General features: G+C 33.5%; 2 protein-coding genes across 3 annotated transcripts in view; both read right to left on the bottom strand.

Moving 5' to 3' along the window:
* LOC148237587 (tRNA dimethylallyltransferase) overlaps positions 1 to 4,891 on the bottom strand; it is a 336,763-nt gene extending 331,872 nt beyond the window's left edge. The window contains exon 1 of the mRNA XM_088205628.1: positions 4,731 to 4,891. Coding sequence (XP_088061754.1) covers positions 4,731 to 4,871 — 141 coding nt within the window. The 5' untranslated portion in view covers positions 4,872 to 4,891. The remainder of the gene's footprint in view (positions 1 to 4,730) is intronic.
* A 335-nt stretch (positions 4,892 to 5,226) lies between these two features.
* Positions 5,227 to 11,890, bottom strand: Myc (bHLH transcription factor Myc). Of its 2 annotated transcripts, none has more exons than XM_088205629.1 (3): positions 11,740 to 11,890; positions 7,959 to 8,753; positions 5,227 to 7,188 (listed from the first exon to the last, which is right to left on the bottom strand). In XM_088205629.1, the coding sequence occupies exons 2-3, from the start codon at positions 8,746 to 8,748 to the stop codon at positions 6,617 to 6,619; spliced, it is 1,362 nt and encodes a 453-aa protein (XP_088061755.1). In that variant the 5' UTR covers positions 8,749 to 8,753; positions 11,740 to 11,890; the 3' UTR covers positions 5,227 to 6,616. The 2 variants fall into 2 exon arrangements, with proteins under 2 accessions (XP_088061755.1, XP_088061757.1); XM_088205631.1 differs by lacking the exon at positions 11,740 to 11,890 and adding an exon at positions 8,926 to 9,036.
* Between the last annotated feature and the right edge of the window lie 10,757 nt (positions 11,891 to 22,647).

The following is a 22,647-nucleotide window of genomic DNA, read 5'->3' on the forward strand; positions in this document are numbered from 1 at the left end:
TAACTTTTTTTATTAAATATTTAATCGAAAAACGTGAGTGTAACGAAAAGAAGAAGGACGGTAATTGTTTTTAAAAAATCCATTTAATAAGTGTAAGGTGTTTACTAATAAAACAATGAACTCAAAACTTGCTAATTAAAAGGCACGAATCTGATAAAAAATAATTTGCAATAAATTAAGCCAACTAAAGAACGTTGGCAATCGTCACGTAGACCCAAAAAATTAACGAAGGGCGTACGATGGTCTCGGTGATGGAATTTGGCCATTTTTCTTACTAAAACTTAAATTCTGCATCATCCGGGTTATATCAATAATTAAACAGACTAACTAGAAAGACAATTAACGCCCTGTGAAACAAATGTAACCTCGTAGCCGTGTTTCTACCATATACGCTAATTAGCGCCACGCACAGTGGGAACTCTCAAAAATCAAGTGTCGGAACAAGTTGAATCCTTTTACGCATTATCCTTTAATTCCAAGTTGATACCAGAATACATGAGTTTCATAAAAGTTTTGCGTTAATAATTGAACACTTCTGGATAACTTAAGACAACTATAAAAATCAGAAATGCTTGCAAATGGGTACTGCATGCTATAAAAGAAACAAAGTTTGTTCTGCTCTTATCTTACGTAACAGAAAATCGTATTTATTCACTGATCCGATACACGTACCTAAGGAGCATTTTTGCCTTAACAGTTAATGTGTAAACTACACCAACGCTAATGCACAGCTTATTTATTTTAATGCACATATATTTTATAAAAAGCTTAAAATAAATGCGCATTTTATTTTATATATTGCTCATATAAATTATCCGCACTTTATTATACTGCCGCACAATTTTATGAATATATTATACCATAACTTCCCTTAATGATTTTGTTGTATATTTACTAAATATAATTTTATAAACTATGTTAGAGCATATTTATCAGATGAAATTATATTATCCTACAGATCATTACATATATTTTTTTATAATTTATCTGATATTGTTTTATGTGAAAAATAAAATAAAGCACATATGTTAGCCAGTATTTTTTAAAAATACCCCACTGTGCGACGGTCTGTCAGTCATCGTCAGATAAACATCGCCATTCGCCATCATAAGCGGTTCTCGGTTACCCCAGTCTGTAACTCCAGGGTTCGGCTCAATTAAACCGGGGATCGACCGAAAAAATTAACCAATTAACCGAATTAGTTTGACGTGTGTTTTTTTAATTTTGTTACAATAAATATGTTGAACGCTCGACATATGGCGTTCTACGGCTTATCAGTAAGATCAAAACTGAAAACGCTAAGCAGTCAGTTGATTAGATGGAATATTTCATTTGATAAGCGTTGAACTAGTTTGAGATGGATAGGATTTTGTTTTGAGATTATTTTTTTTAAGTATTTTCAACAACAAGTTTCCGAATATTCTAAATTATTATGACGTTACGATCCGTTCACGCGTTTACGCGTGGAAGCAAAATTTCGCAGTCAGTAAATTTAAGAATAATGTAACTACCGGTTTTCAAAAAATAAAAAAAAAATTATAAATTCGCGGACTGGCAGAAGTACGCGGACAATATTTTATGTTGGGTACCCGGTTATCTGCGCGGAAATTCGCAGCTGTTCAAATCCATTTTAAATGGATTAATTAGTAATGAGATATTATGATCCAGATTCATCAGATCTGAAATCTGACAATAATTATTTTTAATATTATCTTCAAGAGATCTGATTTTTATACGGGGAAAATAATTAAATTGTTTTATCTTGAGATTATTCTAAAAAAAGTAGCAGTTTTTTCTGAATGCTAAATATTGGTTGAACGCGAAGTTTAACCATTATAAATGTTTCTTTATATCAGTCAGGAGCATTAAATTTCGTAATTAATCATTATCTTCCAGTTGTGGGTACGATTTGTTCTTTTCTTTAAGAAATTTTACAGAGGCTCCAGTATTGAACAAATTGAAAAAGTACATTGTAAGTTGATAACCACCTCACAATGCAATAGAAAGATACATCATTTAAAAAATATTCAGATTCTAACTCTTCAAGAAAATTCTTCAACTGATCTAAAATGATATCTACATAAATAGTAAAATAATTTATTTTAAAATTTCAAAATATGATATTTAAATTTAAAAAAAAACATTTTAAAATAATTGGAAACCGGAACTGAATATTTTAGTTTTTATTTGAACCATTAATAAGTATGAAAAAACCTCTGATTTTTATGGATTTGGTTAACAAATTTTTATGGATTAGATATATTTATTTTTTAAATTAATTCAATTTTATATAATTTTATTGTTCAACGCTTATTAAATCACACTAATTTAATCTTTTGTTTACATTTCAACCGGCGAAACATCTCACACGTCAATTCGCGCAATTAAATCCGTCTAACAACAAAGTCGACATGCCTACCTGAAAAGTTTACTAACCTCTACCAAACTATACCTCTCGTTTTTTTTTTAATTTTATTATTATTTGCAGAAGGTCAGCGATACACCATCGATTAATTTAAGCGTCGAATTAAACTCTACACGTGTCCGGCATATATATTTTTTTCTCATAGTAACCGACAGATAGACAAAAAGAACAACATCATACAACGCGGAACAAAAACTGCAACGTGTGAAAAATTGGTCGACGCGAATAAAAAAAAGTATCCCAATATTATATCATGATTACCCTTGAATTTGGCCATTGCACTTGCGAGAGTGCACGGACCTCGGAGAATCGATTGTAAAGTTTGTGCACAAAAATGGTAAATGTATTTTTTTGGCAATACCTCATACGGAACAATGGTGGTTATCTATTATTACGACTTAGGTTGTGAGAGGTCCATTTAAGGTCGACAATTACTCTCAGGAGCCGATTGACCCGTAAAATCCCGGAGGATTCGTATATTTAAAAAAAAAATATGTATATAAAGATGCTAAAAAATATCGCTGCACGGCTAAGTAAACATTTTGTTCTATTGCATAGTTTTTGATAGATTAAAAAGTAATTTATAGGAGAAAATTAAAAAATAATAATTTATACATATTGCGAATTATAAAATAAAACTTCATATTTAAATAAAAATTGTTATTACTACTTCTTTATATATATATATATATATATGTATGTATATTTTTTTAATTTTCCTCTTTCAAAGTTTGTATTTTTTTAAATTAAATTGTAACATTAACAATGACTATTAATCAGCACCTTTGTACTATTAGAACAGAAATAGGTAATAGTTTATCTATTAATGTAATATACTATTCCCCAAAAATGACTCCGTTTCTAGTCCCCAAAAATGACTCCGTTTCTAGCAATAATTAAAATTCATGAATTACTTTTCAAACATTGTAAGCCCTTCTTTTGCTTACATTTACTTTCTAGTTTTTCATAAGTATTTTAGGTATTATGCTCTACACCGCGAGTAATATATGCGAAAAATAGTGCGAAATAAATTAATAGAACACTGTCACAAGGAATTGCAATAATTTAGATCATATATATCAAGAGAGCCAGACGATTACCCCCTCCCCCGCACGTGATTTACTACTAATAAAATTATTGATAGTGGTCTACTAGTGGTGGAATCGCTAGATATATCTAATGTTGTTTCATACAAATGTGATAATAAATCCTATCTAATATTTTCCTTTATTTTTAATATGTATAGTTATTTTGCTTAGTACAAGATATGACATATCACATAATAAAATGCAGGCGACTGCAAATAGCTTCGCGGTCGATTGGTCAATCATGGTCACCCGTGCGCAACATTTTGTTAAAAAAAAAGATTGAACGATTTTTTTACAATTACTAAATTACTAAAACATACCTAATCCTTACCACAATAAAAAGGCCAGGTGCCGATATTACTATAGACTTCTAATATAAGAGTGTAATCAAAGTATATTCAAACCGAATTTTGCTGAATAGGAGAGCGCAAAAACAATTATCACTTTTGAGAAGTCAAAAGCAATAAAAACCGATTAACATTTTGTAAATTATAAGAGAATAAATTATAGCGTCCAAATATGTAACTGTTAATAACTCGCAGTCTAGCAATGAGTGTTTTACTTCCTTAGCTTACTTTGTACAAATAAGAAAGTTTAACAAAATAAATATGTATAAAAATAGAAGCCGGCTCGAGTTTTTTTTTGACAAAAAAGTAACCAAAAATATAATTACTTTGTTTTATTATTTTATATTACATTTTTTTTTACATAATTAAAGTAGAAAAATAAAAGCGTTAAGTGGCAACTGGCGAGCGTGTTTCATTTGTTTATCGTGTGTAATGCAGACAAGTTAAAAAACGCGAGCGTCACTCGGGTTGGTGCGAATCGGCACGTCGATCGGATTTTTTCTCGTTCAAAAGCATGAAGTGGTTAAATATTTTTACTGATGACAAATTACTGATGAGTGTGAAGAAGAACGGTTACTTTAAAAGACAGCAGTGAAAAATATTTTTTATAAGCCCGCTTTGTACAAAATTAAAGAATTGCGTTTAAAAAATCTAGTTAATAAAAAGTAATAAATATCAACTGCTTTAAATAGCATAAAATATTATACGTCAGGTGTTATTAAGACTCACAACAACAACACGATAAAAACATCTAGACAAGAACCGGCAGAATTAATGTTATTGTTTACATCGATTGAATCTCACTACGTAAACACGAGTCACGTGCGCGATTGAGGTTATGTCATACGTCAAGTTGCGTGAACCGCTTACCTGCATCGAATCTGCGCTAATCACTTCCGTCTGATACCTCTGAGCTAGTTCGATCGACAGCTTCGTCTTTCCGGTTCCGGTAGCTCCCAGGATCACGATCAAAGGCAATCGATGCGACAGAACGCGGCGTACGAGAGCCATCGCAAACGTCAAACTAACACAGCCAACTTCACGTCAGTGAATCGAATGCGGCCGTGGCGCACGTCCATTACATCATTACAAACTATGTTGTCTATGGTCGTGGACATCGAGAATAATAAGAATTTATCTTGATATGTATTGCTTGTTTACAGCTTCAGTGTATTAATGTATTTTGAATAAATAATATGAGGATGGTTTGGGATGTCAATAATATTCATTTTCTATTTTAGTATTTTAATATATCATCTTAAATCAACATACATTTATAAGGAACAAAACCAAAAAAACTCAACTCAATTATTACAGATTGGTGTAACTTTTAAAGAATTGCAATAAGTACACAATAAAAAAAAACAACGTTCTTTCAATTATATTACAAATCAACGTTTAAAAAAACAAGTTATATAATATACGTACATAATAAAAATGTAACAAAAATATACAAATTTGCAAAGTTATTTTACATTTTAATTAAATAAGATATTCGTATGGATACATTTTCAATATTGGAGCATTTTCTTATACAATACAATCTTCTACTTTCGAAAATGCTTTTCCCCTACGACCAATTCGGCAGTGCTGGATATGTGCCTTGTATGTTTTATTTATTTCTCACTTTAGAGTCGGAAGAGTAGAAAAAATATAAACATACGTTCGTTTGTTTGTATATATATATATATATATATATAATAATAATAATAATAAAGGAAAAAAACGCAGGGTCTCAATGGAACCTTATTACAACTAAATAACTAAACGATCAATTAAATGCAGGTACAATATTCGAGAATATCACAAATTTCCATCGTCGATTACACATTATATAAAAAATAGTTTTATGTAAAAAAGCTACATAATAATCAATAAAAAACACTACGATTAAACCTAAATATTACATCTCGACCGTTTGGTATTTTTACGCGCGCATCGCGTATATCAATATTTACATTAGTTTCCGTCGAGATTATCGCATTTTATCATTTTTGTACAGCGAGGATTTTTTTGTTTGTTTTAATAGTTTTTTTATAATAAAATATATATTTCATCCCTTACGACAAGGCACATTCCGCACTAATCTATATATTCTTCAATTTCGGCGGCCGCGTAGGTGTACGAAGCGTTGAGAATATTAACGACGAACTCGATGTTCGCCTTTACTATTCCGCACGCTTCGTATTACAATACCGCAGCCGCCTTGCGAGTCGCGTGCGATCCGTCGCACGCGCGCGAGATGACGTTTCGAAAAATCAAATCAGTTCGAAAAAATCACAATAATATACAGTGCGCGCGTTGTTCGAAAAAATGCGCTATTCTGGATATTAAAAAAAATGCGAGGTAGCAGTGTCGATAAATCCAGGATACAATTAGGTCCGCGCTCACATGATAAAAATATAGTCGTTCTATAGTTAGACGCGTAAGCGACAAATCTAGTCCTTATAACGTATGCGTATGTACAAATAACAGCCTGAAGGTTAAAATCGACAATTCCGGACGCGCGCCGGACGGCCGAAGACGTGCGTCGACGCGAGGGCCTGTCCGCGCGCGGCGTCCCGCGCGAGCTAAACTAAAATCTTATCGTGTCGACGCGCAAAGAGAAACAAAACGCATCGACGGCGCCCTCCGAGCGCTCTCCGGAGCCGAGGGCGCCGTCGCGCCGCGCTGCGTCCCGACGGGGGGACGAATCCCGGTCCGAGCCCGGCCGGGCGACTTCTTGTTTCGGTTCCTTCCGGACGGAAGCCGGACGTCTAGGCGTTCTTGGGGCGGCGCTGCGCCAGCTCCACCCGCAGCTGGCGCACTCGCGCGAGCAGCCGCTGCTGCTTGGCTTTGAGCTGCTCCATCTCGCGCTCTTCGCGCTGCAGCTTCTCGCAGAAGACGGCGGCCTCTCTGAGCACGACCACTTTGGGCGCGCGCTCCTTGTGTCGGATGGTCGGTACTTCGGTCTTGAGCTCGTCGAACAGGTTTTTGAGGCCGATGCGCCTCATGCGCTCCATGTCGTTATGAAGCGAACGCCGCTCGATGTTTTCGGCTTCGGAGTCGGAGTTGTTAGAGGAGTAAGGGCGACGCTTCGAGGGTTGATAGCGCGGTTTCGCAGCCGCCTTGGTCCTCTTGCGGTGGTGGCGAGGCAGAGGAGAGACGGAGCGCTCTCTCGGTCGCTTGCGCGGCTGCGGCTGGGGCTGCCGCGAGTCGACGGCCGCTATCGCGTGCGCCAAGTATCTGCGGGTGGAAGGCGAAGGGTTGGTCGGAAGCGCGGCGGGTCGCGACTTCTGATCGACGACGACGCTCTTCTCTCCCAGAGACACGACGTCGATTTCTTCCTCTGTTGAGTAAAAAAAAAAAAAAATGAGTTTAGATCGGGGTGTGGGCGGTCGAGACCGCCGCCGCAGGATAACGACCTCGGCGCGGGGGCGTCTGCACGCATCGATCCCGCCGCGGTGACGTCACCGCGCGCCAAAAGTCTGCGCAGTCGCGTCGCCCTCGCCCTTACGCAACGTCGGTCGATTTCCGCGGTAGGTCGTCGCTCGTCGGGAGAGCCGCCCCGGCTCGACCGTGCGCAAGGTAATGGTCGGACGGACGGAGAGCGCGTCTTCGCGCCGGAGAGGAACGCGAGTATCGATCCGGACCGCGCCCGCGCCGACCGCGCCTTCCGTTGCGTAACGAGAATGTGGGAGACGTACGGAGTCGATAGACGTTTAACATAGTGTTTGCGTCGCCGACACGGGCGCCTCCCTTAAATATGATCTGCCTGCTTGCATCAAGACGACGGCTATGGTATGGAGCCGCCCTCTCAAATATAACAGGGTACCCGCGCGAGAATTCGACCGCGACGATCGGCGATGCGGCAAGAAGTGCAGCCGAGTCCGCGCGAACGTCGCGGCCTTGTGCGAGTTCGCGCGAAGTTCACGGTTACGGGGGCTCCCGCAGGTCAACTGCGAATTATACGCGACGCGAAGATTCGTTTTCGTTCTAGATTTCGACCGCGATCCCGTTATCGCCGAGCGAGCCGACATTCCGACGGGAGACCGGTTTTCCCAGACGACGCGGCGCTCCCGGAGCAACAGGTCTCGATTTTGATAAAGTTCGACTCACCGGAATCGGACGGAGTCTGCACGCCGAGTAGGTCTATCCGCGCCTGCTTGGAGTTCTTGCGAGTGTAGCTGTGGTCGCAGGCGACGGCGTTGTTCCGCGCGGGTCCGGAGTAAAGGTGGCGCAGCTCCTCCTCTTCGTATCCCTCGTAGCCTTCGTCTTCTTCGTCGTACTCTTCCTCCGATTCGACGTCGTACACCCGTCCCGGCACTACGACGTCGTCCTCGTCGTCGTCGTCGTCGTTGACGCGATCCTCTTCCTCGTCGTCGAGGCTCTGAGGAGTGTCAGGTCGCGGACTGACGGGTGGCGACGGCGCTACGATCGTTCTCCTCTTGATCACGATCTTCTCGATCTTTTCGACGACCGGAGAAGGCGACCGGATCAAGAGGCTCCTGCCCGGCGTCGCGGGCGCCGGCGCGACGATCGGGACCGATTCGACTTGAGCTTGAACTATCGGAAGAGGTTCTGGGGGTAGAACGGGCGCCGGCGAGACGATCGGCGCCAACGGCGGGGGCGTCGCCGTCGCGTTTCCGGGGTGCGATTTGTCCTTGCACTTCCCACTCCACATACAATCGTGATGCACGATCTCCTTAGGCTCCGCCGGCGCCAGATCGAACGCGTCGTCGAACTCGGCCCCCCCCAGAAAATCGTCCAAAGGAAACTCTTTGAGGATTTGCGAGAATGGAAACTTCTCGAACGACCAGATGTCGTCCATATCGGCCAGATTGAAATCCATACAGCCCCAAGTGTCGGCCGCGAGGGGCTCCTCGGCTTCGATCGTGTGCATCTTCATGATCGCTGAAACGAAACGTCGATCCAGATTAGAGGTGACAATAATAGAGAGAGCGCGCGCGCGAACGTGCTCGCGCGCCGAGCGTCAGCGCTCGAATGCCGGCTCGTTTCACGCGCCAAAACGCCGGTGCGGCGATCGCGAGCGACGGCGTTATATACGAAGCGACTGAGCACTCACTTTGCGTACGCGGCGGGTTGCGCGTCTACAAGAGCGATGAGCGAAGCGTCCGACCGCCTCGCCGCTGGTTCTACCACTGCCCGCTCGCAAACTGAACTGCTACTCCTTACCCCCACTACTACCGCCCCCGCCCCGCCCCCCCTCTCGCGTCGATTCCGAACTCGCGTTGAAACGCCGCGCGTTGCGGACTCTATATACTCGATATTTGGCGCGCGATTTCGTCTCGGTCGACGCCCCGATGCCGAATAACATAAACACAGAGAGCCGGCCGCGAAAATACGAAATACCGAATTTCAAAACGACTCGGAAAAGCGCCGACGGAGTTCGCCCCTCCCGTCCCCGCTCCCCCCCCCACCTCCGCTTTATCGATTCGCGAAACGGGAGCCGGAAGGTCGCGCGACGCCCGCCAAAATTCAAATGATGCAATGCAGGGATCGCTACGAAAATGTCCCATTTCAGAGGCACGACTGACCTGTCGTTCACACTGCGACGATAAATTAAACTATTTTGCAAGTTTCCCTATTTTATGTTAAAAATAAAATAAAAGTTTTTATTTAATTTTTAATATAAAATTGAGTTTTTTTACTTGTCATAAATTCAAGCGATCACTTTACATAACACAAATAGTTGTAGAAGATCTGTTAATATGCGACATCTTTTTAATATCTTAATGAACATAGTGGTCGCATTGATTACAAAACGCTATTACCATTATCAAGGAAAATTGTCACCTTCGTATTCAAAAGCAAAAATAATCATATCATATCAAATTGTATTTTTTTACATTTAACCTAAATTATAGTTGTTTTTTAAATACTTTTATTCAGAAACATGCACATATATGTAGTATATATACTAATTAGCATGAGTTTGTATATATTTTTTTACAAATACCTACTATGTATTTCTACTGAAACAAATATAAATGCAAGATTTTTTAAATATTATTTTCTCCGAGCTAAACTATTTTTTCCAATAATCGGAAACAAATATAGAAAGAGATTTTTTTTATCAAAAATAAAATTGTATTTTTAAAAGAATTTTTACCATTATTTCCAGGTTTGTGGAGTCGCAATTTCCTTTAACTATTTTCATATCATAATAAAATAATCATATGCAAAATAAGAGCTGACTTATAAGAAGTAATTATTTTTTTATGGGTCATGAATGAAAAAGATTAAATTTAAGATTTAAGATTCGGTTTAGTCAACCTGGCAAAATAAAATCAATGAAACCAGCATTTTCCTTGTGAATATACTTATCAAACTTACTTTAATGTATCGTTATTTTTAATACAAATATTTTATTTTTTATTAAAAAAAATTTTTTATTCACTTTTTTAAATATATCGTTATAAAAGGTCAATTAAAGTTAATAAGGTAGTTTTTTTATTTGATTATATGCTAGCAAAAAATAATCTTATTAAAATTGTTAAAATCGGAGTCGGTCAAATTTTAAACGACTACACAGCCCTGATTATTTTTACTTATATACATGTATGCAGATTTTTTTTTTTGAAACAAATTCTGTATACTTTTTTTACGTAAATAGCAGATTTCTCATTTTGCTTTTGACCTACTTTATATAAGGCGTCTGGAGAACTCAACAAAATATAATTTATCTCAAATGTAACATTTTAGAATGTATATAAAGGCTTACAAAACAAAATATATATAAATCTGACCTTGTCCCTTAACATTCTCAACGCCACATATTATATCAAGAATCAATTTGTGAAGTAACAAACATACCTTTTACTTATTTTTACTTAAAAAAAATATTGCTGTTTTTTCGACTGTACAAAAATATTATATATGACGGTTTTTGTGACACGATAACTGCCGTAATTTTATTTCCAAAAAAATATTGTAGTTTTTTCGACTACAAAAAAATATTATATGACGGATTTTGTGACACGATAACTACCGTAGTTTCATTTGTATTTTTTATGTTTCGAAAATTATGCGCCCCATATTTGAGACTCCGCGAAGCGGAAAAAAATAACTACAGAAGAAAACGTTTTTGTTTACGTTGAGATACGATCCGATAATGAACAATTGAAATACGGATGACGATAATAATAATTACGTTATAATCAGCCTTCGATTTTCTAATAAAACGCATAAGCAAAAATATCAACAAACGTTTCCTTTTCTATCATTACATTAGTATTTTCTATTAAATCATTTAAAAAAAAAAAAAAACTGCATTGAATGTTTTGTAACCAGAAAAATTTATATTTTATTTATATCGCTTTATTTTTGATAATGATCAACATCAAGATGTCTTTTTAACGTTTTGTTGTCGTTTATTTATGTTTATATAAATAAAAAATGTACGAAGAACGGTGATAACTGATCTTTAGACTCGCATGTTTCAAGTCGGCAACTATTTACACTTTTTTTTTATGTAATAAAATAATATTTTTTAATTTATTATGTATAATGTAATTACTGATAAGTATATAAATATATATTTATAATAAAGTATTTTGCATCAGGTATAAATTGGCGCGTTATTAATGACATAATGTAAACAAAAATATTAGCAAAGAAATTTACATAAGAATGTAAATAATATTAAATTTTATTATTAAACACGCGCGTGAATGATATTATTAGCACCCGAATTTATTGTCAACTCGATGATGATTGCAACAAAAATGTGCACGACCGTTTATTATTATTATTAACATACGCGTAATTTTAATAAATAATTAATATAGGGGTACTAAAAAAGCATGACTAATATGCAAATAAAAAATGAGTATAATATTCTAAGGTAAAAATCCGTAAAATGACACTCAGTATGTACCTGATAATGCGCGCCGCTATAGAAATAAGTAATCCGGGTGCCGATTCGTATAATCACTACGCCGGTATACGGTAGGTCCGGACCGAGTCACTACGCACCGCCGTCTACCTCCACGCTCCGGACCGAACCGCCGCGCCGCACTGGCAAGACTGGTCGACAGACGGAACGCAGAATTTCGTCTGTAGCGAAGAGTGGGGATAGAACCGAAGCTGTTAGCGTGCATTCGCAGTGATGCGCTCCTCGGGCTATAGCGCCGTTTCCGACGTCGCTAATCCGTAATATCGGACAATTTCCGGAATTCAGAAAAACTAATGCCGGCGATGAGACTTCGGACCTACAGACGGTCTCATCGTCACAACACAAGGAGAATAACAATGAAGGAGGATTCTTAGCTTTTTCGATCGCCGGACGAATTCCGAGCGATTCGATTCCAGAAAACAGGTCGGCCAAACCTAAACGTCGTAGCGATCGGACGGCGTTGAATGACACGACCGAACATAGATGCTAGGGTTTACTCAAAAACCGACTTTTGGAATAACCGGTTATCAAATTCCAGTATTTCCAGTAATAAGTTTAAAATTAATATACAAGTTACGAGTATTTTTCTTTAAAATATATAATATGTTTGTGTTCATAAAATATAAAATCTCTACTAAATTTAATTTATCTGCTATACATACATATATGCTTTGGATCTGTTTCCATACGAGAATTTAGATTATTGTGATCAATATTTGTCCAGATCGGGATTTAAAACAAATGGGAATACAATACATATATTTGTGACTAATATTTGATATTATTATAGTTGTCGGTACCTCACTGTCATGAGGTACCGCAGCTAGTGAGTGTGCTAATACCGGACCCTCAACTATGTGGATTTAAAATTTTATTTTTGATTCGTTCTAATTTTTTTAATTATGTTTTTAGTATTGCTGATATTAAATATTTAAACTATTTTATCTTAACATAGTAAATCATAAATGAGATAAATAGTATTTTAACATATTATATTGATATTCATCAGTTCAGTTAATAGTTTAAGGCTCGTATTTTCCGGATCAGAGTTTTAAAAAATATATCGCGTTTTGAACGAACATATGTACAATTTTCTCATAAGGTTCTTTCAGATAATTGTAGCTGACAAATAATAATGAGTAATATACTTTATTGGAATAAATTCTGGCCCCTGGTATAAAAATTTAGGACGAATTTAAAGACGATGCTGTCTTATACTTCGTTTCATTTAACAGAGTCATTTGGAGCATATCTAATATTTCACAACAGTATTTTATGGGTAAAGTTGTCATATACGTTCCAAATACTTCATTGTTATTCCGACACTCGCAGCGCCCGGACGTCGTCAAATTGTTATTGCTATACATAACGATTGATAAACTATTGATTTTGATAACTTATAACTTTTACTATTGCCACATAATAAAATATAGTAACATTTCTAATTTCTCTAAATTTGTTTAAAATATAGAAAGGAGTAATAATAAGTATATCCAACGTATATTCGCTACTTTAGATCAAATTGCTGAGCCGTGCAATCAAAGTTTTTATTTATGAATAATGACGAAATGGATAGACCTCAAAGTGACTCTGTTAAAAGAAACGGACTATAGATTTATTGTTCCAAAAAAATAAAGATTTGCCGCCCGAGTTTTCGAAAATATTTTTTTTTAATTAATAAGTGTGTTTAAATTAAAATAGTTTGTAATTTAAATATTAAATACATCGAAACAATTGTTGTCGGGGTATTCTAATACTTTAATAAACATGCAAGCGGTATTCGGATTATTTTTTCAGTCAATTAATTAAAACAATAATAATAATATAAAAACCGGCATTGCCTGCATTTTGTCTCGATAATACCGGTATTATTGCGAACACGAAACTTCCACACATTAATTTCATTTTCACACGAAAATTCCACACATGCTGAAGCATATAAAATAAACATGAATATGTAATAATACTAAATTTCAATATAAAAACAATACATTTTATATAATAGTATCAGATAATATTAAACAAGGAAGCACAAAAATGAAATATTGTATGTTATCTAAAATTCTTAGAAATGTTTATTTGTAAGAAACAATAGAAAAAGAAGCGTGTAGTCTTTCTGGGCGGTCTGTTTAAACATTTACTAGTGTTAATATGTGGCAAATTTTCTGTATTATTATTTTATTAAGTATATTATCTTGTTTTTAATTCAAAATATACATTTGTTTCTTAAAATAAGTTAGTGCATATTCACAACTTAAAATATAAAGGTAATGAGTAAAAATATTATATTTTACCATTTCATATATGCAACTGTAAAATGACCTAATACATATAAAGCTGCATTTAATCATATACAATATACCCCCCCCCCCCAATAACATTAAGTTGAGGACGTGCCATTTGGGTGCGTTGGGGGACTAGAAAAACATACAATTTTTAAGTAACGGGCACACAAATAGCACGTCCCCAGTTTACCGTGTTATTGGGGGGTCTACTGTTTGTACATATTGACATTAGAAAAAAAATCATATGTGGAATGTTCGTGTCCGCGATTTTTGTTTCCGTGATAATCCAGCCACCAATTCATATAGGGTATAACGGGGCTTGGGGAAAGAATAACTACCGTAGTTTTAATCATATCGTTTCAAAATGGCAACTATTAAAAAAATAAAAATTTCGTTTTATAATAGAAATAAAAAAATGTATTTTTAAACATGTTTTGTTATTAAATAAGGATACAATAACTACTATTGTTTTTATCAAATCGCCAACAAAATAAAAAATAATGTATCTCGACCAAAATCGTTAAAAATAACAAATCGTAACAAAAAGTGCAATAATAACAATTAAAATTAAATGAAATGCACTTTTCTACAGTTTTTGCGGAAATTGCGGTTTTTGTGGACACGATAAGTGCAGTAGTTTTAATCAGATCGCCAACAAACATTTCTAAAAAAACCTTGTAAATATATCAGCTTAGCCAGGCTGAATCTCCATCTTGTTTCAAAATTATGGCTATTAAAAAAACCGTAAATTAATCATACAGAAAAATAGCGAATTGGAAATTTTTGTATAAAAAAAATAATTCTTTACACGTTTTTATGTACAAAAATCAGACTAATTTTTTAGAATTTTTAACACAAGCAGAGCCGTGTCCAAAACTACAATATGTCCCTTTGAATAATAATGTTTATTGTGAAAGTATTACCTAGAAAGTGTGGGCTTTTGAAGGCAATGTTCCACTCTATGTATTTATTGTATAATATGTACACAACAGGAGGCAAAGAAACTTATACCTGAAATACGTCAGTAAATAGTTATAATTTATAATACATCTCAAACAACTGTAGTTTTTTTCAGATTCATAATTTGAGGTAAATTTTTACTTTTTTTGAAAATATATTCTTGCTATGATTTTTCCAGAGTTGGGTCCCTCAAGGGGAACTGTGAATTTGTCCCCTCCCCCCTCCCCTCTGGGCAGTCCTGAATATATGAAATCGTTTTTGGTTTCCGTACATTTTTTTTATTTCAATTAGCATGTTTTACTAAAATCGTCATTCGTATAAAAAAAATTGTATGAATATTTAAATATATAGTTTGTAGCCAGATATTAAAATTATTTTATTACAAATTTTGTAATGAATTCTCTAAATCAATTTTGAAATGAGACATAATTTTACCGGATAAAAAATCTAATTATAAAATCTTAAATACTAATCATATGTGAATGTGCTTACAAAAAAATATATATAAATCTTATTATGAAGCGAAAAATACGGCATATTTTTTGCAATAAAATTATTTACTCACATTATAAAACATAAATAAAAGTAATATAATTTAATATATTCCCTGCTTCCAAGTAAATTATAGATTGACTTTTACTTTATATTATATATTAAAAAACCCACTTAAAGCTATTGAATATATTCGTTTTTAGTAGTCTAGTACTATTAAATAAATATATATATATAAATATTAAAAAATCTTCTTGTGCTTATCAGCTTTTTAACTCTTTTTAACCTTATCAGCTATTTAACCCGAAATTTGCATAGATAAGATGACATAGAAAAGCATCAAAGTAGATAGACAGTATTAATCAAATACATCTCTTCTCAGAATAGTATTTCGATATCAAATTTATATCAGGAATAAATATAAATTATTTGATTTTAATAATTATAATAAAATTTGTTTAAGAACTGCTAAATATTGTGTACAATTTTACCAAAAAAATATTTTTAAAAGCAGATGTAACTATGACTAACATAAAAATGTTAACATGAAAATCAATTTAGTTATGAATCATAACGCATGACGCCCCCTATAAAATTACAAAAAAAATTCGCTTAACATAATTTAATTGAACTAAACCATCGTTAAATGTACACACACTTTGAACAGAACCACATAAATAAATTCTGAACCACTTCACATTCCGGAGCGGTTTTGCTCTACCAACGAGGTCCCTCGGGGCCTCCGAGATTAGAGGGTCTCGGTGCAAAATCGCGATTTCGTGTTCAGCTATACATATAGTTTTTTTTCTTGTGTTATTAATTTTGCAAAGCGCCGACGCTTGTTTATTTTGCAAGTCGGCGAAATTGATGCGCTTTCAAAGTGCCGGGTTTTCGAAAAAGTTTCAAAGGTTCCGCGAAACTTTCGAAACTGTTCAGAATTTATTAACGAGACGCAAAATGATGATAAATTTGAATTATGCATGGTGACCATTAACGCTTGGTTGGGTAATTTGATGTATAACGTTTTGCACTCGGTTGATATCTTAGAAGAAAAAAATAAATAAATTCTTGGAAGCATTTATCATTACAAAAATAGGTAAAAAAAATCTGTCATGTACCATAATATAATATGTTTGTTATCAATTCGCAATGACTATAGATATACATTTACACATATATCACACATGGATATGCCCAACTTAATATAATTTTTAGGTAATTTGGAAATGCTTAGGTAATGTGTGAATTCAGATATCTCAATAATAGCTATCAAAACGAACTTTAAGAATAAAAAGTATCCCACATTAGTGCCACCAATCACGTTAATACTGTGAACGTCAGAAATGAATACACTTAAAATATATTTCGTCCGCCAAAGATTTTCATCCAGCCCTCCAAAAATTCCCGATTTCTGCGTGTATAGGATATATTCATTTTATAGAATTTTGTTATTTGGTTGTAAATTTACAGCAGCTATATTTCAATTCATCAATCGGAATTTGATTAGGTAGTAGGTAGTGGACACAATGTAAAAAAGTTAAGATATTTGAGATAGCCAGAGTTTTCGGTGTTAAAGGCGACCAGATATTCGTTTACTCGAAAATTCCCCAGACACTTTCATTAATTGAAATTCTAAGAACGCAGTGCAGGCAAGATAAAAAGGTAGTTCAGGCAAAACAAGCCGAATCGAAAATATTTAGTTGCATTTCATAGTTTGCAGTGTACACATCGCTTGATTATTGGGATAGCTTGAAGAGAGTAGCAATAGTGATTAGCGGTGATTTCCAAATTTGAGGTATGTTATGATAGTAACTCCCACAATTTTTATAAAACAGAATATGCAAATTTTGTTTTTAATATTTCTATTGAAAATCATTAAATTATAGTGCCCCAATATAATGATGTCAAAGAAAAGGAAACTAAACGCCGAGTGTCTATTTGGATTTTGTTTTTTATCCGGCCCCCCAGGTTTTAAAAAAAAATCAATCCGGCCCATTTTCTCAAAAAAGTTGGTGACCACTGATATAAATGTGTGTTTCTAAATGTACCCTATAAATAAGAGCTTTCATTTAGTATTTTTTTTTAATTTTCCTGTACTGCTATTGCTTAATAAGAGTTATAATTTAACGGTTTTTCTGTAGCTTATTGGTATTGTAATCGACATATCAAACCGATCCAAAAAACGGGTCTTGAATTGATCTTTTTTATAATGTTTTTATTTTAGTATTAAAAACGTTGGTTATTTTTTAAAATTTAAGACTATGAAATATTTTTTTGAACTTATTCGGTACTCATTAGTTAGTTAAATAGAATATAAATTTGATGTCATGTAACATATATGTAGACAGCACAAATCTGATTCTGTGTGTTAAAACTGATAACTAAATATCGCTTTAAAAAATAGAAAGTTAAAATTATTATCTGATATATTATTAAAAAAATTATAAATGCATATCTAATATCGTATCTTAAAAAGCAGCAATGTGAAGTAGATCTTTATTTTTTGTGCCAATCAATTTCAAAACTGCATTAGGAATTTTTGGGTTAAGTACATCTTAGTGGTTTTACCTGAACTACTCAGGTAAAATTCTAAGATATTTTTCTTTCACTTAATAAAAAAAAACGTGTCACTGATCGACTACTTTAAAACTTAAAATTAATCAGCAAATATAATAAATCTCGGAATTTTAAACAACCATAATCGTTAATGTATCGATTGTGTCCTAGAAAGATATGTGAAAGTTTTGTCAATTGGTTCACTTTCGTTTTCGCCGCTTCATTAACCGACCGTTTGGAAAACGCCGTAATCTCCCCTTGATTGGTTTAAAAATTAAACTTATGTTTAATTCTTGCAATTCGAATTGCGGAATAATGACCATACTCCGTTTACTTTATTGTTGTATTGTTGTACTGAAATTCAGCGATGTTTTTTGCTCGTATCAAAAGTGGATTGGGTTGAGTTTTTTCTCTTATAAATATTCTCCGGGTTTTGTTCTGTCGATTGAGTTTTATTTATTCCTTCCTGAAACGGTTCTAATCCTTTGTTAAGTCAGGTCAACCGGTTCAAGGAAATGACGTCACGGACATGCATAATGAAACTGAATGAAACTAACGCCTTTTCCTGTAAATATGACCAGGTCAAGAAATAAAATAGTGGCTTTAGTTTTTTTTAATATTTATTTATCATCTTTAACGGCTGTATTGTTTGTTACTTAACATAAACACATAAATATGCATAATAAATAATGAAATATTTTTAATTTATAATATAATCAGTCAGCTTAAAAAAAATATTTAGCAGGTATTAAAAACCTTCTGTTATTGTATATATAATATATCTAAATGAGTAATCTACATATAGATGAATATTAATCACTGTATAACAATTGTTATTATTAACATTTTTAAATATGGCATTAGATGTTTCTAACGGTAATCTAAAAATTAATTTGTGATAATAAATTAAAGCAATTAACTTCCTAGTTTATTAATTAGTATAATAACATTATTATAGCATTTTCACTTAAATTTGTCAATAATAACATGTCTTTGTTAGATCAATTTTTTTTTATTGTGATACTGTATTTTATACTGAAGATAATATTATTGAATTATACATAGTTGACATTTTATTCGTAAATATATTTATTTTAAATTTAAATTGTTTATTAAAATAAATATTTTCTGATTATTTGGTTAAGTTACTTACAATTTATCAAAACAAATTAAATAGTCAGTTTATTAGAAAAATGTAAAGCTGTCAGTAATAGCAATAAATGGTCAGTATTGTTTTATTCGATTTTTACGTAGCAATGTCATTTTACGTGCAAAAATTTTTGATGAAATACAACTAACCATTTAATATAAAAAAAAAATTTTAGATATTTTTTACTATTTATTTTAGTTACTGACAGCTTAATAAAACTAGTCAACAAATCAAATGGTCAGTTTTTTAGGAATAGAAATTTAAAATGAAACGGTCAGTAATATTAATAATAAATTGTTAGTATTTTTTTTTAAATATCACTTAAGCTCCTAGTGAGAACCAAACTGTTTTATTGTTTTTTAAATTATATAAATACTTGCAAAACTACTCGAAGTTTTAAGTGAGTTTTGTATTAAATTATTTTATATTAATTTAATTAAAAAAATAAAGTTTGTAAGAAAAATATTTTCTTAATATTTAAAAAAAAACTAAACAAAAAAATTATGGTTAGTTTTTTTAACTTTTATATAAAACGTTTAGTAATATTATTTATATATGCTAAGGTAATATTTACAATATAAACAGTCAATAACTGTTTATAGCAACATTCACGCAAATTATAACTAATCACATAATTTGAAAACTCTCATTTAATATTTAAAAAAGGCACTTAATTAATTACTGATTATTTAATATACAATAATTACTGATCGGTTATTAAAATAATTTATATTAAAAAATATATGTATGTATATACATATGTATTATATTACAGTTTATACGAAATTCATTTAAATATTATTACTATAAAATATATAATTAAATATAAATTATTATTAATATTTAATAAAGTATAATTATTAACGGATTGAGAAAATGTGCATATTATTAATATTTATTAATAATAATAATTAATAGATCAATATTGAATTATCTATTTTTCTCCTTATCAACACGTTATTGCATAAATTACGTCATGTTTATATTATTGAATAAAATATGTTGTATCTTTTGTATATAAATTATGCGAAAGACAATATATCAAAACAATACCTGCAAATAACTCGATGTAGATAAAACACACTGTTTTTGAAGAGTTCAAAATACCGAAAACAAAACGTTTGTGTTGCATAATTGTATCTGATCCATGTTTGAGTTAAACGCAGAATTATTTCATAAATGAAAGACTCATTTCACACGTAAGATAAGTATGTATCATATATGTATAGTATATACATATATATAACATACATGCTTTTGAAATTTGCCTCTAGCTATCAAGTGCCTCTGTCACTCGGCAACAAGATGTAGAGAACAAATTTGACCCACTTTCTTGTTATCAGCCGCAGTTGAGCATTTTCAAACACCTCAAAACGCCAAGTTTCACCTTTTTGTATGTTATCGATTCAGTTATGAAATGCGAGCATAAAAAGTCGGAAGAAGGCTCGAAACACAGACACGAAAATAAAACAATGTAACCAAAAATTGGTTTTTTGCTACTTTAGATTGCTATCTTTATGTTAATACAGCCTTGGATTTGAAAGTGGTAAAGGTTTTTTTATTGTATAGGTGAAAAAGTATTTTTAGGATTCTAAAAATAAAGTGATTTTCAGGTAAACTTATTTTTGAAATACGCATATTTTCTATGTGTGCAAATGTCTACAATCTATTTGAAGCTATGAATAGGTTGCTATGGGAGTATTATATTTATGTAGTAACTCACAAGTATTCAAAGTTAATGTTACCGTTAGGCAATTGTATTTAACCGACAACGATTTTACCTGTAAATGTAATAATGTCTGTCCTTTCAATTGATTTCAAAGGGTTACGACGGCGACGAAATTAAAAATAAATTAAAAAAGAAACTAGAGAAATATTTTTTGTGTCATTTGATGCCAAGTTCATAAGTAATAGCTCTTTATAATACAATTTGATTGATTTTGTTTTGAAGTATAAACGAAAAATTAAACTAATAACTTAAATAACACTACTTACTAGTACATCAATCTTATTGACCTCAAAAATTTTAATTTTACTCAGAAAAATAATTTTAGGTAAGCTTAGTTTAAATAAAAATAACTGAAGCATTAAATAAAATAATGCATTCAATATCTGACTCTGACTATAAAATAGTTTTTACTAACTTGATTTGCTACCAAAGAACTGATTTCCCTAATTTCATTTAAGGGTACTTTTCACACTGATTTGTATGAAGCAGTAAAAGCATCACTTGCAACATGTTTGATATAGTCACTGAAAGACTAACATTTCTACTTCATAAAGTGTCACTGCATTGTATAATACTACATCAAGAAAGCGACTTAAAAATTGGCAATAATATAAACGTCGTCATAATAAATATCAATAAGATCACTGTTGATTTAAAGTTTCTGAATACTGAAAACTGGTATGAATGTATACACAATGCACTTTACTTGAACAAGTAAGGTGGTTCAATTATGAACTCGAAAGCAAAAACTGAAAATGAATGATTTAACATTTCTACTGAATATCACTGCTTATAAAGCAACTATCACTTCTCAGAAAGCAAAAATTCACGTCAAAAGCAACAAAATCGTGTCAGCGCCGTCGCAGTGGGAACGCTCGGTAACGAACGTTTTTTGCGCTCTCCTATTGGTCAAAATTCGGTTTAGATGTGCATCATTCGATTCTCACTCGTAATTTTGTTATAAAAATCTTAATATAAACGCTTGATAATAGCATAATTTTATTGCTTTTGACCTGGACTAAACAGGGACCACCTTGAAAGCATATCATTTATTAAAAAACTATGATTTTTAATGAAATAAAAATATAAAAAAAAACGACAGAACAGTTGCTAGAAATTTTGAGCACATTGTGAGTAACATCAATAGCCAATTTAATGGGGAAGAATATTTTTTGGGTTCACCCAGTGGTTCCCGAACAATGTCCTTGCTAAATCCTAAATATATCTCCATATGTAGGCGACTAAGTTACCTACCATGTGCAATTTCAGATGAAATTGGAGATAATAAACACGAACAATAAAAATAATTTATTATAATAAAATGTTACGTGCAAAGTAAACTCAACTAATTATTAAGTAGATATTTTTAAAAATGAATTAAAATATTTCGCATAAAATATCACTTCAGAAATTATGTCGCAACGGTGGCTATTTTTTTTTTGCAGCACAGAAAACACTCGTACCTATTATTATTTACTCAAAAAATGATAGTACGATGTTAAAAAATATATTAAATGCCATTTTTATTATGAGGCCCGGAATCATTGTTTTTCCAGGGCCCAGGTTCGTTATCAAGCGTTCTCACTGCGACGGCGACGGCGCGATTTTATTGCTTTTGACGTGGAGTTTTGATTTTTGACCTTGACTGGAAATTCACTATATTGCAACACTGAGCAGCAAAGAAAACACGACTAAAAATCAAGTAAATATTGTGAATA

This window comes from Plectrocnemia conspersa, unplaced genomic scaffold (genome assembly GCF_051122295.1).
Source record: "Plectrocnemia conspersa isolate PC_06_02 unplaced genomic scaffold, ASM5112229v1 ptg000002l, whole genome shotgun sequence".
NCBI classification, from domain to species: Eukaryota; Metazoa; Arthropoda; class Insecta; order Trichoptera; family Polycentropodidae; genus Plectrocnemia; species Plectrocnemia conspersa.

Excerpts from the sequence above, each read along its gene's own strand:
- Myc (XM_088205629.1), bottom strand. The coding sequence starts at position 8,748 with ATGAAGATGCACACGATCGAAGCCGAGGAGCCCCTCGCGGCCGACACT. Across the intron at positions 7,189-7,958 it reads GCAGACTCCGTCCGATTCCG|AGGAAGAAATCGACGTCGTG; the intron begins GTGAGTCGAACT and ends TTTACTCAACAG.